General features: G+C 37.3%; 1 protein-coding gene across 4 annotated transcripts in view; it reads right to left on the reverse strand.

Moving 5' to 3' along the window:
- SPATA6L (spermatogenesis associated 6 like) overlaps window positions 1-18,459 on the reverse strand; it is a 49,920-nt gene that overhangs the window by 6,497 nt on the left and 24,964 nt on the right. For 3 of the 4 annotated variants that reach the window (XM_079113075.1, XM_079113077.1, XM_079113076.1), the window contains 7 exons: window positions 16,791-16,915; window positions 13,502-13,579; window positions 11,902-12,141; window positions 9,331-9,433; window positions 6,567-6,601; window positions 5,621-5,808; window positions 553-646 (listed from right to left, as the gene is read on the reverse strand). In XM_079113075.1, coding sequence (XP_078969201.1) covers window positions 553-646; window positions 5,621-5,808; window positions 6,567-6,601; window positions 9,331-9,433; window positions 11,902-12,141; window positions 13,502-13,579; window positions 16,791-16,915 — 863 coding nt within the window. The remainder of the gene's footprint in view (window positions 1-552; window positions 647-5,620; window positions 5,809-6,566; window positions 6,602-9,330; window positions 9,434-11,901; window positions 12,142-13,501; window positions 13,580-16,790; window positions 16,916-18,459) is intronic. The other variant, XM_079113078.1, reaches the window with a different exon arrangement.

The raw sequence follows: 18,459 nt of genomic DNA on the forward strand, positions 1-18,459 counted from the left end.
TCTTTTGCCTTAAGTTAAAGGTGACTTAGTTGTAAGTCTGTGGTACACACAAGGTCCTGGATATATCTACCAATGGATCAGAAATGCTCTTAACACTCCCCATATGTCAAACGGTTAAAAATCACCTTATTAAATTTTAGAAAAACTTTCTTCAATATTGTAGCCTTATACAGACCACACACACAACTGTATTCTTCTCTGGTCTGGGTTCCCACGTGTAGGGAAGGAAATGTGCTGTAGACCAGTTAGACCGTCTTCTCTCAGTTCTTTAAAAGGACCCCACCACAGGACCTCCATTTGATGAAAGCTGTGCACTAAAGTAGCTGCCCTCATTCCTCAGATCTAAGCTCCTCCTTCTCTTCCTCCCAGACTCTTCACCACTCACATACCCCTACCGCACACTCTCAGTTCACCTGGTACTTTTCTTAGTTTCACAGTTTTACTTCTATCCCTGTAGTTACTTGATTAATGTGTGTTTCCCCCACTAGACTGCAACTTCCAGTTCCCTTATTACCTTGTCAACAAAGATTTAGTTTTATCAGAACTCCTAACCTTGTTTGCATGCTGCTGAGCTCTGTGGGATGTCAGAAGACTGCATACCCTTTCATGGATCTTCTTCCATGTGGACTGAGAACCAGGATGGAACCTGCTCAGCAGAGTAAACAGAGTGGAGTATTATACAGCTACTAAAAAGGACACTGTCTTAATAGTACATAACAACATGGGTTGATACTTAATCATAAGAAAAAACAGAAACATGCAAGATGGTATGCATCATATGATTTCAATGCCTATTAAATTCATACATAAGAAAGCACTAGGGAACAGGAACAACCAAGATATTAAAAATGGTTATATTTGAGTGTGGGGCTAGGAGCAACTAATTCTTTGCTACTTTGGACTTCGCTGTGTTTTTCATATTTGGCATGGGGTAGGTACCAAATCCTAAATTCTACAGTCAAACTAAACTAAAAGTGTATATAGCAATTTGGTTCTCTAATGAAGAAATCCTACTTTCACATTTACATTTTCAGTTCCTCAATTTTTCACATAAAATTTAATCTCTTGTTTTCTACCACAAGGATTTTTATTTTATATCTCATTTATTTGAGGCTACATGGACCCCAAACTTAACCACAGGCCTGATGGTGTCCTTCAGTTCTTCAAACATGGAGCATTTTTGCCCTTCCATAGGCTTTGCCAAAACCTCTGCCTACAACACCACCACCTCCCAATTCCTATCCCTACTCTTATTAACTCTTAACTATAATTCTGGGTTCAGTTCTTTTGCTGACTTCCCAGAGAGTCCTGCCTGAGCTCTGAGCCCTTAGAGGAGGTCAGCTGCTCCATCCCATGCACTTGGAGTTCCATTTCCCCACATCACATTCCTAGCACTTCCACCAGTGAACACTTATTATCTGGTTCATGTCTGTCTACACTCCTAAGACTGAAATTGAAATGGGACTCTGGTTAACAGCTCATCCCAGGAAGAGCAGGTACTGAATACCACAGTAGGTATTTAAAGAACGTTGCTTGAGCAGTGAATTCATTCATTCATTCATTCACTCACTCACTCATATTTGGGATGAGGTGGGTACCAAATCCTAAATTCTGTAGTCAAACTAAACTAAAAGTATATGTAGCAATTTGGTAATGAAAAGGATAGATGCTCTTTCCTAAAATGCCTAAAGAGTTTTACCAATTTAGATAAAAGCATTCTCTACTATTAATTTTGACAAACATTGGAAATGGCAGGAGCATTTGGGAATACAATTGTTATAACCACTAAGCTAGTAACTCCTGCACAGTTTCCCCTCTGCATGCTCCAGGCCCATTCAGCTTCTGATTTCAAGTCTCTCTGTAACAAGCATGTCCCATTGGTTTCCAGGGAGACAAGGCCAAGAGTAGGAAAGACTCTCCTCAAATCCACTACGAACCCAGAAAAACAATTTGCAGCAAACGAAAGCATCCCCTAAAGCACTGCTGTGTTAAAGAAATAATCACATATATCAGTTTTAAACTTCTCCAGGAATGTTTAAGGGGAAGGAATAGAAATATTTTTGAAGCTATAAATAAAGTTAACATTTAAAAATAGCTACCAGCTGGACACTGTGTTTTTCATAGGTCTCAAAGTACCAAAGTAATTTCCACGTTTGCATACAATGTAAATGCATATGTTGCACGTTACATACAATCTATTCTACATTGGAGAATCTATTCTTTGAGAGTGATGAGCCAGCAGACAGGCCCAGTGCTGTGTCTTTATTACAGCTTTGTCTGTGTAATTCACCTTCTCCTCATGTGGAAGGAAGTACGAGGAAGTGTGTGGAAGGGGTGTGATACTACCTGTGTGGCAGAGATGAGAGTGGGGCTTGAGAGTGTTCCTCTACCCTTTGGGACTACTATTTTTACCCTGATAGTTAAAGGACTTTGCACTTCTTCCACTCAACCCTTGAGCTGAATCTCACTCCAAAACTTGGCTCCCAATCATCTCTATGAGGGATCTCACTGATTTCAGTATTAAGCTAGGAGAATCTCAAGAGGGTTTCTCATATACCCTTGTGATCTGGGCACAGAAACTGGTCCTGATGGTGTTGCTGTGAAAAGAACAATTGGTGAGGTGGGAACAAAGTGCTGGTAACCCCTTAAGTTCCAGGAGTCTGCCTTTGTAATCACTCTAAAATCAATGGGGAATGAGGTGTTCCCCAAGTATATGAAGGGTATATCCTCCAATCAAAACAGTGCCTTAAAAATATTATATTTGGGGCCACTTCTCTGGAGTTAAGGTAACCACCTCTCTTGGATTGCCCAGGACCCAGAGGTTTCCCAGGAAGCAGAACTTTGGGGCCTAAACTCAGGACAACCACGGGCAAAATGGATGGCCTTTCTGTGACCATGTCATTCTTTGTCATTGTGGATCGCGGCCTGATTTACAAACTCATAGTCCAATTATCTGCTTGGAGTGACTTTGGACACACAGAATTTTCTTTTTTTTTTTTTTTATTGTAAACAAATGGGATACATGTTGTTTCTCTGTTTGTACATGGCGTAAAGGCATACCATTTGTGTAATCATAAATTTACATAGAGCAATGTTGTTTGATTCATTCTGTTATTTTTTCCCTTCCCCCACCCCTCCCACCCCTCTTTACCCTCTATACAGTAGTTCCTTCCTCCATACTTGCCCCCCTCCCTAACCCTAACTCTAACCCTTCCCTCTCCCCCATTATGAGACACACAGAATTTTCTGTCTCATTAGAGATAGCTAATAAAACTCTGGCCTGAAGACTCAAGCTTCCTAAAGGCGACCTTGCAAAAGTTCCCCACTATCTTCCAAGCAAAGTCCAGATTCCTCAGGTTGGCATCCATGGTCCCCTGCCCCTCAGATCCTTGAACACTGACATTCACTATCTGCCCCCCAAACCTGGAGGCTGACAGTGTCCTGCCATCTTACCTCCCAGTCCCCACCTCCATTAACTCTATCATATAACCAGTCTCCTTCCTCAGGAGCCACATGAAAATGCTCCTTCTTCCACAAAACATTCCAAAAGTGCCATTCTCCTCCTTTATACTCTAATAGTATTTGCCTGCTCTATTCACAAAGTTTTGCCTGTAGAAAGCTCTTTGTACACCTTTTTTCTTTCTTTTTCATTCTGTGCTAGGTCAAAAGTTCTCAGAGATCAGGAGAAATAACTTGAATGTTAAGTGTCTTCATTCCAGGCCGAGCAGATTGGTTAACGTCCTATATTCCCTATGAGACACTCTTTTAACCATAGAGATTCCACATTCTAACCATACACTCAATTCCAATTTCAACTGATATTGACTCAAAAAACACGAGGCAATTATGTCATCCAGAGTTGAGGATCTCTGACCTGCTCTATGAAGACACTCACAAAAGTCTCATTGAATGAATGCATAAGTCATTTCACAAGCTGAAGGAGAAACAAGGCCTTCCCAGATCTCCTTTGAGAAGGAATTAATCTCCTCCTGCACTGTCTTTCCTCTGCATTTGGAATGTACTTCCATTAAGTACATACCACAATCCTTTTCATACTTAGTGGGATGGGGTTCTGTCTGCCTTCCCATCTAGTATGTAAGCAACCAGGAAGCAGAGACATGTCATGGCCGTGTACATGGCAGATAACAGTTGCCCAATAATTGCATACTCAGTTCAGTCTCTCAGAAAAGCTTGCTGTACTGATTCTAAGGAGTTTGGAAGATATATATAAATAAACACATGGAGAAAAGCTGTGGGCTTTCCCCAATTCTGGCAGCAGAGAAGCCCTTGTTGGTTGAAAGAAGATGGACCTTTGATCATCACATTCATCTTAAGGATGACAAAACTGAGGCCTAAAAGGTCGGGATTTGTGTAAGATCAAATAGCACTTATATAAAGACAAGCATCAGAGCCTTGGTCTCCCAATCACCACCAATTAAAGGTTCTTCCCACACTCCATTTCAAATCAATTCTCTACAAGTCTCTGATAACCTCCCATTTTGCCAATCTGCTATATTTCATTCTGGTGGCAAGAGTGTAAGTCAGAAGCCAGTGGAGGCAAGGCACAGAGTCAGATATAAATGTGTCTCTGACTACCTATATCTATATAACAATGCTGGTTTTTAAAAATCTACATTGTATTATTTTCCAATAAAATCAATAATCAAGAACTCACCATACATTAATAAATATTATTAAAATAATTACCAGGTTTCCTTAAATGAGTTAATATTTTAATATAGTTATTCTATCATTTCTGAAAAACACTAAAAATGGATTACCATTTTTATATAAATTTTATATAAATCCTGTTAAAATCTCAGGGCCAATTTGGTTCTGGGATATACTTACTATGAATTCCTTTGTGACCAATAGTATTATTTTGGTATGGGCATTTCTTTATTATTCTGTTCACTAATAACACAGAGAAAAGCAGATGGGCATATCTTTCCTACAAAATAGCTATCTTTCAAATATTATTTTCAGTTAAGGTGACCAACTATGCTGGCTTGCCTAAGACTCAGTAGATTCCCAGAACACAAGACTTGCAGGGCTCAACCCAGGGCAGACCCAGGCAGAGTGGTTGCTTGGTCATCTTCCCATAGACTGCAGTTTGGCAAATAAAGGTTCTAGCTCTTTGTTTTCTGGTCTGTCTTCCAGACATATGCAAATGTATTTTGATTATCTGTGATAATAATGCTGACAAAGAAAGAAAGAAACTATATCTAGAAAAAGAAAATATACCTACATGCTAATATGCTTCTTTGGTAGGACTATGGGCAACATTTTTTTTTTTTTTTTGTCCATTGTTTTCTAAACTTTCTATAACAAAGACTTACACTGGTGAAATAAAGAGCTTTAATTTTAAAATTTACAATAGATAAAAATGTATAGATAAGTAGTATCTATACCAATTAGTTGCCTATCCATTTCCTGATAAACACTTTCCAGAGGCAAGAAAAAAGGCTCAATTCTGACTTTTGGGTAGATTTTAAAAGGAACAGTCATTTTGTTTTCATATCAAGGTATCACCCGAAAGCAAACTAATGAAGTGACTGGGCTTTATTTACCACCAGACCACAATGCTCTCTTCAAGCAGAGATGAGTGCTTACTGCTAACCTTTCTTGGAGAAGGGGCTGATCCAGAGGGCTGGGAGAGCTGGATTGCGGAGAGGCTGCAGATGGAGTTTCGTGGTGGAAATCGGCATCCCCTTGGTTCCTGGGCAAGGGCTTTCCAAACTTACTTGAATTTAAACTTGATGGTGATTCATTCCTTAAAACAATCCGTTCATCTGGCTCTTTGATAACCTGAGTGACAATAGTTGTGCATTATTCTTTATTTTTTGTTTTATTTGCTTAGAGCCAGGGGTGGGGTGGGACAAGGAAGAGAACTGGGAGTAAGATGATAAAATATTTGTCCCTGAAAATGAAAGAGGAACTGCAATGTAGAAGACTAGAGACAAAATGCTCAGGAGTTAAGGTCAAGGAAAAATAAGCCAAAGCCTTTATATTTGGCATATATTAATAGGCCAAAATAAATTAATGCTCTGAACTTTGATTTCTGAGGTTGGGGGATTATTAGTCTGGAAAACATAATATATATTTACAAAATATTTAAATGCTATGGCATAAGAAGCAAAGTATATTCAATTTTCTTTGCATATATATATATTCTCAAGTTGTACCATAGAAATCTGAGCCTTCACTTTGACAAACCAATCAAACTTCAGGAATGAGTGATTTACCACCTCTATGTATAAAGGTATTCAATTACAAAAAAAGCAATGAAAATCACTACTGATAAAGTAGGTACTGGGCCCACTAGATACACCCTCCTAGATAATTCATCCTACAAATGAAAAGAGGGGAGGAAACCAATAAGCCTCAAAACAAAGGGTACAGTGGAGCCTCAGCACCTCTTTGCATAAACCCTAGTTAAACTAAAGCAGTCCACATGAGCAGCACTAACTAGAAATACATTTTCCACCACTGATTGCAGAAAACCCAGTAATTGACATAATATAGCTGGAAATAAATCATTTTACAAATGCTACTTCTAAAATTACCTTTACGTTTGCTGCAATGCTGTCAAGAGAAGAAGCTAGAAGAAAGAGGAACAGGTGTTTGAATGACTCATTATTACCATTAGCCCTAAAACTGCTGTTACATTTATTCCACAGCAGTATATAAATTTTAGACAATGAATGAGTTATTAACAAACTTAAATGCTCCCTTGTAAATTACACTATCACTTTTAAATCTCCCTTTAGTCACTGCAATTCTATCTTTTTCTGCCCTCTTGAGATCAACAGTGAGGTTATATTTTAATGACATCACATATGGGAAGGATAAGGGTAAAAGCAAACCTAAAATGAAGCAGTAATTTCAACACCTCTAAGCAGTCTTAGGCAGAAAAAAACTGTATTTGCCTAGGTGCCCAGAACCTAAAAGAAAGTAATGGGGTGTAAAATAAAATTCATATACTCTGCCTCTTCTGCCATTTTCTTTGTTTTTTATAGGATTATTTATGCAGGAGCTCTTGAGTATATTTGTCCAAGGTAGACACGAATGTTAAATTGAAACAATGAATACATAAGAGCTTAGAGAAATATAATGCAGCAATAATGGAAATCATTATCACAATTATGAGAAATATACAGAATACCAGAAATGCTAAGGATGATAGGAAGTGAAATAATAAATATACATAGAGAAAATTAAGATGAAGTTGAATTTTTCCAGGTTGGGAAAAAAAAGATTTTGAAATAAAATATTTATAAGATGATGCTAAGGCCACCCTGTCTTTCCCCAGTGTGACTGGGGCTTAGGCAGTAAAAAGGACCTTTCCTGGATGGACAATGCTCCCCCCATGCCACTGGTAGTAGGGAGGAAGACATTAAAAAATGGGTTTTCAAAGTCTGGAAGTTTCTATGTCTTCTGAGTACATAAATATGTGCATGTCCATCTTGTCCCAGGAGCTCTCCTCTGCCAGCCTGAGCTGGGCAGGGCATCAGCAATGCTAAGGCCCTTTGTAGTGATAGCCACAAACCTACCCTAGGGCCTAGGAATGTCCTTCCCACTGGTTTTGGGCACTGCTTGCACAGGGGGCTGGTTTTTGTTCCCTGGTTTCTCAAAGCACAGTCCATGGACCAGCAGCATCAGTATCACGTGGAGGCTTATTAGGAAAAAAAGGGTCTTGGACCCCAGCTCAGCTCTACTGAATCAGAATATGAAGTTTTACAAGGTCCCCAGGTGATTCCAATGCACATTCAAATTTGAGAAGCACTGCTTTATTCTACCTTCGTTCTGGATGAGCTGACAAATGACCTAATCAAAGGCCTGGCTTGAAAGCTACAGGGGATTCCAAGAATCTGAGCCCAGAGGTCTGAACATCTTCTCTAAATGTAGGTATGTCAAAAATTGGTGTGTGACCGGTACACACTGTAACCTTTCTAGAACCTTAGTTTTCTACCTGCCAGGATGAAGAAAAGACAAAGGCTGAGACCTATGTGATATATGAGTCTCATCCTACTCAAACCAGCATTAAGCCCAACTTATCCTCCCCAGGGAAGGACATTTGCTTCTGCTTGATTTCACTGTAATAGGGAAGACAGTGCCGTTTTTTACAGGCTATGTGGATGATTTTCAATTCACAGAACTTAAATTAAATGTCAGAGGTGATGAAGCACTTTCTGCTTCAAACCCTATACTCTGACCTTGGTCTGCTGCTATCAAACAGTCACCACAATCTAAGAATACTGGCCTGAGTTGCCATAAAAGACTCTGCAACCTCCTAAGATTACAATCCTTTAAGCCTATTACAGGGAACTTTATTGCCAGAAATGGGACAAGGCCAATCCTACCAGGAGGCAAGGGAAAAGGGACCACCACCATCCCATCCTAACGAAATAATTTTGATTAAGTTCAGGAATAGTTGAATTTGCTGCCTTGACCTTCACTATTGAATGATTCACACATCACAGTCATAGGGTAAAGAATACCCAGGGAGGCCTTTACCCAGTAATTCTCAATGTGTAGTCCAGGAACCTCCCCAGGGGTTCCAGAGACCTTTTAATCAATTTGCAAGGTCAAATTGTTTGCATAATAATACTAAGCCATGATTTGCTCTTTTCACTCTCATTTTCTCACAATCCTAACAAAGGCGACCGTAACATGCCATAATATCACCGTTCTGATGGCAAATGGAATTTGTTAGTGTTTTATATTTCTTAAATGTCTCAGTTTTAATTTCTAACATGCTAAATATTGATAGACATTATCCAACTAAACAAAAGCTCTTTGGGATCATCAATAATATTTAAAAATGGAAAAGTATCCTGAAATCTAAAGTTTTGAGACCCCTGCCTAACCTAACTGCTTCAGATAGAGTTGGCTCTCCTCCTCACTGATATGGAATCTTGTAAAGGCTACATCTCCTGATCACTATCAGTCTGCTCTTTCCCACTCAGAAAATGGCAAACAAAATAGCCTTTTTGTTAGCTGTCAATAGTGCCTTTGCAAGGAGTTCACACCAGGACAGGCTGTTCTCTGCTTTTCCAGCCCTGCTAGGGAAACACTACAATACTTGGTGGGCAACAATACTCAGGACTGTCCCCTTCAATTGCAGGAGAATTGTCCAATTGATGGCTTGGAGCCTCAGATGCCTCAGTCCCATGGGAACATCCTCTGGGAACATCCCAGATGGAGATTCCTTGACAATCAGGCCCACGGTATCCAGTGTAACTTGGGATTCCTCAAAATGAAAGAAGATAAGTAAGATATACTGGTTCTCATAAGAATATGTACAGGTGTAACAAGAAACTTGAATACCTCTTCTCATTGTAAATGGAAAGTTTGAAAACTTAGATTTTCTTTTAGACTTTTGTGAATGATGCTCCAAAGTATTTTCACCAAAGGGCTTTGCACTGTCCACCTGAAAATAAAAGAAAAAATAAGACTAGAATCTAGAGTAGTTTTTATCCCCCATCCTTACAACCTATAATGCCTTTCTCCACGTCAATCACTGATTATGTAGACCAGAGAAGAGAAGGTTGGAAAAAAAAAAAAAAATCAGCCTCCAAGTGTGTTACATTATAACCAATAGGAGAAACTGTCCCTATCTTCACCACAGCTTCATTGCAGTTTAGAATATGAGGATACTAACTAAATGTTAGCATAAGGAACTAAAGTTGGACACAAATAACATTCTAGTAACTGGTAAGGATAGAGCACAGAGTAGGAAGCAAGCAAAGCTTTATTTCACAGTATTTTAAAAGAAGATAGTGTTTCATGTTTCTAAATAGTATGAACACTGCTGACCCAGCAGGCAGGGGACTCCCTGAGAGCAAGGGATTTTCAGACTTCCACATTCCCTTCCAGTCTGAGTGTCTATATTCTTGAAAAAAGTGATAAATATGTTATTTTACCAGAGGTGACTGACAATATTTTCCTACCAAAAAAACTGAGCAACATGATCTGAAAATACATCAAAATACTTGAAATACACAGTCTTCCAGAAAATCTATAATACAAAGTTATTGGATTTTTAAATTTTTCTGTTACTTTCTTATTTCATAAGTCAGGTTATAATGCTACTTTTAATGTTACTTCAAGAAATATATCTACTTGATTCACTGTCACGTACATCTAATTAGAACAAATTAAAAAATTAAAGAAAAGTTAATAAAAAGAAATATATCCATTTGAATTTACCATCTTTTCAACACCTGATCCTCTAAAAGTTAATGTGTCTTCTTAAGTAAATATCACATCATCAGGAAATCCAGTTAAATAAAATAATTAGCATGTAAAAGAATGTGGCACATAGCAAAAGTGGTATAAGAATGTTATATACTAGAAATATCAAGCAAGTTTTTATTCTCTAAGAAACCTAACCATATTTATGGTTGTTTAGTCCATAATGGCATGGACTAAGGTTATAATTTACAAAAATTTATTGGGAATAGAATGAATCATACTGTCCAATAAACTTAAGTCAACAATATTTTTATGGAGCCATGTTTAAAAGTTGATTGCTATATTTTTGCCAGAGAGCTTTACTTAAGCCACCAAAAAGAAAACAACTTTTCTGTATTTCTCTATCTTTGAATAGAGAGTATTTGTAAGTAGGTTATCTATTTGGTAGTTTCTAGCAATAAGTTATTACTACTTAAAAACCAATGACTTTTCCATCATCTCAACAGAACCTTGACTTTCAGACTTACCATGCCACACTGTCTGTCAAATACAGAAACATCACAACTGGCAACTTTAATATCAACATACTATCAGTAGTTAATATTCTGGAGAATAAGTCACTAACTAGAACATGGAATGGTGTTTATGAGGAGTATAAAATAATATAGAAAATGCTTTCAAAACAATGCTCATGGTAGCTCACACCTGTAATCCCAGTAGCTCTGGAGGCTGAGACAGGAGGATCACAAGTTCAAAGTCAGACTAAGCAACTTAGTGAGGCTTTCGGCAATTAAGCAAAACTGTCTTGAAATAAAAAATTAAAAAGGGGAACTGGAGATGTGGCTCAATGGTTAAGTGTTCCTGGGTTCAATCGCTGACACACACACACACACACACACACACACACACACACACACAAAGGCTAACTGAAATATATATACAAATGAAGGTGTATATACACTAGATATACTAAAATTATAATTTTGATAAAGCCTATGAATACAAAAAAGGTGGAGAAAATGAACCAAATTAAATGAAATAATGACCTTACTATGTTAGTGAGCCTATGGTTTATTTGTTTTCTTGAACTTTGTTATATTTTCCATTGCTTTTATGGTACAGCAGTGAAAAAAATATAAAGAAACTAAGAGAATTAAAGCAATTAAATTTACTTACTACTTCCTGCAGGATAAATCTAAAATGACTCTAATGGCTGTGAGTATGGCATATCCTTGCTTCTTCCTGAAAACATACTTTCCCTGCTCTTCAAAGTGTGACCACTGAGCACCAATCTCATTGAGAAAACCAAAGCAGTTTTCTTTTAAACTGATGAAACTTCAGTTTTGAATTGATATAGAGTACACACCATCCTGTGTTACACATCTTCAACTCCCAGCAGTTCAAGGACTCTTCCGAATAATAGCAAGCTATCATACAGCAATATGCTCTAGGAATAATTTTTAAAAATTAAAAATAGGGATGTTAACATTTGTCAAGCAAGTTCTCTGTATGAGATACCTTTAGAGAAGCTTTCTCGAAATGATTCTAGGAAAGAACATAATTTATTCACAGTTGTTACTCGATTTGAATTCCCTCTTTATTTAATATTATCCATTTGTTTTCAAGGTCCAACTTGCTTTTATTCACATCATCATTTACATCCTGACCATTCCAAAGTATTCCAAAAAATAATTTTAGGCTCACATGTCTAACCACGAATGGAGGCTTCCCTTCTCCAGAGATTTTGAAGTTGTTTCCAAGGTTCGACTGAGCTGGTTTATCTAGGAAGAAACGTCTAGTGGAATATGGAGAAGGCGTCCTGGGCTGCAGGCCTCTGGGCAGTCTGTCAGGACTATTCTCCTTTGGCTTTATCTTTATATCATTTAAGGGGAACACTGGTCCACGTGATGTGGATAAAGGCATTCGTGACTTATATTTTTCTTCCTGCAGTTAAAAAATATTTTTTTCAAATAAAGGAAAATTCAATCCAAATATAACAGTATTTTACTGAACTTTTGAACACTACTAGTGAAAAATGTAAAAAATCATATGTACATGGTATGATCCCAATCTTTTAAAATAAAAAATATGTGTATGTGTACTGAATATAATTTTTTTTAAAGTCAAGCTTATCTCTGAATGGTAATATTAACAGGTGATTTTTATTTTTATCTTATCCTTTTTTTCTTACCTTATTTTCTAAAATGAATGTGATACTTTTGTTATTCATTTTAAAATTTCGTATTTAGAAGGCACACCTATATCAGGAAGTTAAACAAGTGAAAATGCTGGAATGGAAGAGAAAGATAGAAAAATTTCCATGAACACATCACAAATAAACTGGAGAGAATGGAGAACTAATAAAGAGAAATTAAAAAGCAATTAATATGCTTGGTAAGGTGGCGCACCTGTAATCCCAGTTACCAGGGAGGCTGAAACAGAAGAATGGCAAGTTTAGGTCAAACTGGGTAATTTAGTGAAACCCTATCTCAAAATAAAATAAATAGGGCTGGGGATATAAATCAATGCCCCTGAGTTCAAACCCAAGTATAGGAGGGAAAAAAGTAGCTAATGCCTTCCTTAAAATTAATTATTGTTCTCCCACTCTGTGAGAATTGATAGATTTACATAGATTAGTTGTCCTTCTAATAGTGCCCCTTAATCTGCATTCATAATTTCAAGGTATTTTCCAGGACCACCATAAGATTAGGGATAAGCATTTTGTTTTCCCTATTAATTTTATTCTACCTTGTCCTACAGTATTTGAAGGAGCTTTACAATTTGTCTTCATTTCTTCTCCATCTGGTCCTAGAAAGAATTTTTAATCGCTATGAAAGTGTGTGCATTAAGGTAAAAGAAAAACTGAAAAATATGAGGGTGAAGGGAAATTAAGAGTGAAGAAGAAAGTAGTGTGGAGGTGGTGAGCACAGATGTCCTGAGACCTTCATGCCTACCAGAGATGGACCATGGAAGCAACTCCGAAGTTCAGCCTCAGTGGAAGAAGGAAACAGAACTATTCCCAAGATCAATAAAAATAACAGAACAGTAAGAGGTCTACTTATGTCAAACTTGTGATTTTAATGTCTGAATTACCCAGTTCTACACCATACCAAAACGGGCCAAACATATCCACTCTAATGTGATAGGCTGAGTGAATGGTTTGAATATAGAAACCTAGCAAAAAACTTTACAGGTTTCTCTTTGTTCAGTTGCATCTAAACTTGTAAAGTGACTCCAGAATAAATATCTTAAGTTTGTGGGAAAAGTGCTGTCCTTTCTACTGCTGTCTTTTGATTATACTTACATGAAATCTGTTTCTATGCAGAAACATACATTCTCGGATGGCTGTCCTTGTAGAAAACTCTAATTTGGGAGCAATGCCCTAAAAATAACAGCATAAAAGCAGTAATTAAATTACTGGAAACAGTTCTTTCCCCACCTCATCCTAACTTGAAATCATGCAAGAACCTAATTGCTCTTCTGTGGTTGGCATAATCCACATATATTATCCAAAATGCATACATAATAAGAATAGCTAAACACTTATGTAAAAGACTTACGTAAAAGACTCTAAAGACTTAGATTCAGGTCTAAATATGTTGAAAGTATTAACTCATCTAATCCTAACATAACCCCATGAAGTAGGTCCCAATGGAATCTCCATTAGTAGATGAGTAAACTAAGATACAGTTTGAATAACTTTTCTGTCTAGAAATGGCAGAGCTGGTAACTAAACTCAGGAATTCTGGCTCCAGTGTCTGCACTATTAATTACTCTGTTTATCATGGGACAGTGAAATTGAATGAGATTATCTAGAAGGAGAGATGAATAGAGATACTCTTCTCCTATCTACCTGCTTTGAAAAACTTGTTTTATATCTTATATCAAATATTTATGTTCATCAGAATTATTTCCAAACTCAATATGAATTTTGTTTCCTTAACTGATGATGCTGCTATTTTTCCTCAGTACTATACTGTCTAGAAGACTATTAAGGTACCAAGTGAAATTAAAAATGCAAAAAAAAATCCCATTTTAGTAAAGGAAAGAAATTAATTGGGGGGGGGGGCAGGGATACCAGGGATTGAACTCAGGGACACTCAACTACTGAGCCACATTCCCAGACTTATTTTGTATTTTACTTAGGGACAAGATCTCTCTGAGTTGCTTAGCACCTTGCTTTTGCTGAGGCTGGCTTTGAACTCGTGATCCTCCTGCCTCAGCTTCCTGAGTCACTGGGATTACACAAGCATATGAGACCGTGCCCTACAAGAAATCTAATTATTAACAAATTGATAAATTGAGAAAATAAAGTGAATAATTTGTTGACTGTATATGTAATTAATTCTCACTTCCTATAATGTTAATAGAAAGAAATAGAAGAGTGGGCTGAAATAAATGAAAGAGAACTAGCATAATGCACTAAGAGTGCCAACAATGAAACAAGGACCCTGATCCACCACCCACCAGCTCTGTGGCCCTCACTACATTTCTGAAACCCCTACACCAGCTTCCCATCCACAAAATGGGAAAAAGAATAGCAGTTGCCTCACAAAGTGAAGGAGGTTTGAACAAAACAATCCACGTAATTAGCCCAGCACAGTACCTGCTATGTAGTGAGCACACAATGAACAAGAGCTGTTGTTAAAATTTTGGCAACCATTTTCATTTTGTTTCATAGAATATTTGCAAAAACGGAGCCCTTCTTTTTACAAACTGTTTAAAATATAGTTTGATTAATGTAACTGTAAGAATTAAGACTTTATACGTTTGATGTGTGAAGCTATTTCCCTACATTTTTAAAGTTCCTTCTCTGATGATTACATACACTTATAAATAAATAATTATAAACACAGCATCCTATGGTTCCTTTTTTCTGTTTATGCTCATAAAGTTAAACAGATAATGTGAGAAAACAAAAGAAAGTGTGTTTCTCCTTGTCTTCATGTTTAGTTGGGTCCCAGCCCAGTGTTTAAAGATGACTTTTACAGTGGCTCAGGAGGCTGAGGCAGGAAGATTACAAGTTCAAAGCCAGTATCAGCAACTTAGGGAGGCCCTAAGCAACTTAAGCAACTTAGTGAGGCCCTGTCTCTAAATAAAATATAAAAAAGGACTGGGGATATGGCTCAGCAGTTAAGTGCCCCTGGGTTTAATCCCAGGTAACAAAAAAAAAAAAAAAAAAAAAAAAAAAAAGACTTTTATTCAACAGAGAATTTGGGCAATATAAGAGAGTTTCCCCAGACTGATTCTCATCAAGTTTTATTCCAGTTCAGCTTCTGAAAAGTGATATCCCAGTAACTCAACATAATAAAGGCAAGCATATCATAAGTCCATGAGTAAAACTGATACATGAAGATAATGTTGGAAAAAAATTGGTTTCAGTTATATTTGTCAAAGTCTCAAAAATAATGGAGGGCTTAAAGATACAGACATTAGAATGCTGACCAGGATAACTTTTGATGAATGTTTGCTGTTTGGAGTATTAGAATTAGAAACTCCATCATCACAAGCATTACGGAAACAAAGGTCCTGCAGGTTATATATTCTGCACAGTACTCTCAATGAAGGGGAGATAGTAATGTTTAACTGAATAATAATAACAGCAATTAATGAGACAGTAACAGAAAAGATGAGTATTACACAGGCTTTTCAAAATTCACAGTTTTGACCTTTAAAATGGAGGTCATCAAGTGACATTAAAAGTCAAGAAAATTGTCAGGGTTGCTCTGGAAGTAGAAAGCATCAAAAATAACATCAAAATAAATGCTCTGAATTTGCCTCTGAATAGATTATTAACTAAATATCTGCTATGTCTTTTAAGATCCTTCAGTAAGCCAGGCATGGTGGCACATGCCTGTAATTCCAGAGGCTCCAGATGATGGGGCAGGAGGATCCCAAGTTTAAAGTCAACCTTTGCAACTTACCAAGGCCTTAAGCTACTAAGTAAAAGTCTGTCTCAAAATAAACAATAAAAATGGCTGGGGATATAACTCAGTGGTTAAGTACCTTGGGCTCAATCGAAGGAAGGAAGGAAGGAAGGAAGGAAGGAAGGAAGGAAGGAAGGAAGGAAGGAAGGAAGGAAGGAAGGAAGGAAGGAAGGTTGGTTCAGTAATAGCAATTAGTGGACCTCTGTTAACTTTCCCTGTGTTAAATGAAGGCCATTTAAGATCTCAAGTTAGCCTAACTTAAGAAATGTTAGGAGAAAAATATTATGCATAAAAAGTTGAAGGCACAAAATAAATGAGAGATAACATTACCTCTATTGCTTCTCTACTTAGTCATAACTGCTATGACTAAGCAAATCTGTTAATCTACAATAAGTTGAGATATCAACTTTCTTATAATTCTGTGATAATGTTATTATGTCAATGATTAAGCCTGATTGGATAATAAGACTTCCACCTCTTAGATCAATGGTGGAAATCAGCATAATTTGGTATCTTGAGCAGGGCATCTAAACAGGGCCACTAAAGAGCACTGGGGTATTAAGCAGGATAAAGTTATCTGTCCAAGTTCAACACTTTAGAGAATAAAATGTTCATGTCCCAAGAATTTCTCTCCCAATAGAAGCCCAGATAGGCAAGAGCACTTACTGGAAAGCCTATGGCTGTCTTCATAAGTACCTCCCTGTGTATTCCAGGGTGTGAAGGTGTCAGCTTGGGCTCAGGGAAAAGAAAATCTCGTGTGTTTTCTTCATAGTAGGCCAACTCTTCCCACACTAGAAAAGAAGAAGAGGCACAAATATGTGGATCTATACCCCTTAAGTCTAACAAAATAAAATTCAGACAGAAAATGGCCAAGATGCACATAAATAAAAATAGACATTTTGGTACCAGCACTTGTTTTTCAAGGGGAAAATAATTTCTACTACTTTTTATCTCATGAATAATCTTCTTAAAATACTTTTTAGATGTTGGTAGGCCTTTATTTTATTCATGTATTTATATGTGGTACTGAGAATCAAACCCAGTGCTAGGTAAGTGCTCTACCACTGAGCCACAACCCCAGCCCCTCTCATGGATAATTTTTAACAATCTTCTCAAGTCATAACAAATTAGAGAAACTAAAGGGTTGCTACACAAAACAGAACAAAGAAGAGAATCTATCTTTCCAACCATCCTTTCATTCTTACCCTCACCAAATGTTTACCAAGGACAAACCTTGGCCAGGCCCCAGGAATAGACAAGAACAAGGCAGACACACCCCTGTGCACACAAAGGTTACTGTTTAAGTTGGGGTTCACTGTCTACCTTACAGGGGTACCACTGGCCCAGAGAACAGCTGGACCTGTGGTTCTCCTCAGGGGTGGTATCAACCCCAGAGACATTCTGGACATTTGTGAGGCATTTTATGGGCAGGAGCCAAAGGTGGTAGGGTGTCCTGCAGTGCTCACAATGCTCCTGCCTCTTGGACGACATTCCCTACCTGTATGATTTTCTATAGTCCTATAAGACATTCTTTCAGGCTAAAACCTGCCTGATGACTATCTGAGCCAAGACCTTAAATCTATGTTGCATCTAAGTACTAAGCATTTTTTGCATGATTTTAAAATAAACTGAATTTTCTAAGGATGAGGATATTGCATAAATCAAGGAACAATTTTGCTTTGTATTGTTTGAATCTTCAAGATCTGTTTGGCATTTTGAAAACCAAGTCACATTTAAATATCTCACTATGCTCAACTTTATATGTTGATATGCATATCATTTTATTATAAACTTCTGTCCTTTTATTTCTCCCTTATATTATAGTTGAGAATATTACATTGATTTTTGTAGTGATTTGTATAAGGTGATTATATTAACTATGAACATTATTTTGGTGTGATAAAAAGGATGTTACAAAATCCTCATCACCAAAAGAAGATCTAATAAGGTCTAATAGGATAGACAACTATTGAGCTTAGGCTACCATCTGACCATCCCTTCAGCTGAGTTAAGTGCTACACACGCACTTACTGAGAATGACCTTTGTACAGAGCACCACCACCAAAAACAAAACAAAACAAAAACCAACAAACAAACAAAAAACCTAGTAGCCAAGAAGTTAGGAAAGTGGTTTTCTTTTTGGTGACTACCACTTTACTTGTGAAAAAAAATTCTAATGAGGTGTTTTTTTTCTATACCAACTACAGAAAATAATTTACCTTTCATCAAATAATAGGACAGATTAATTTCTTCTTCCTACTTTTTCCATCTAATACGAACGTTTGGGTGCCAATGAGGAAAGTCTCAAAGTACAATAAGAAAGTATCCCATGTTT

The sequence above is a fragment of the Sciurus vulgaris genome (assembly GCF_902686455.1).
Source record: "Sciurus vulgaris genome assembly, chromosome: 15".
NCBI classification, from domain to species: Eukaryota; Metazoa; Chordata; class Mammalia; order Rodentia; family Sciuridae; genus Sciurus; species Sciurus vulgaris.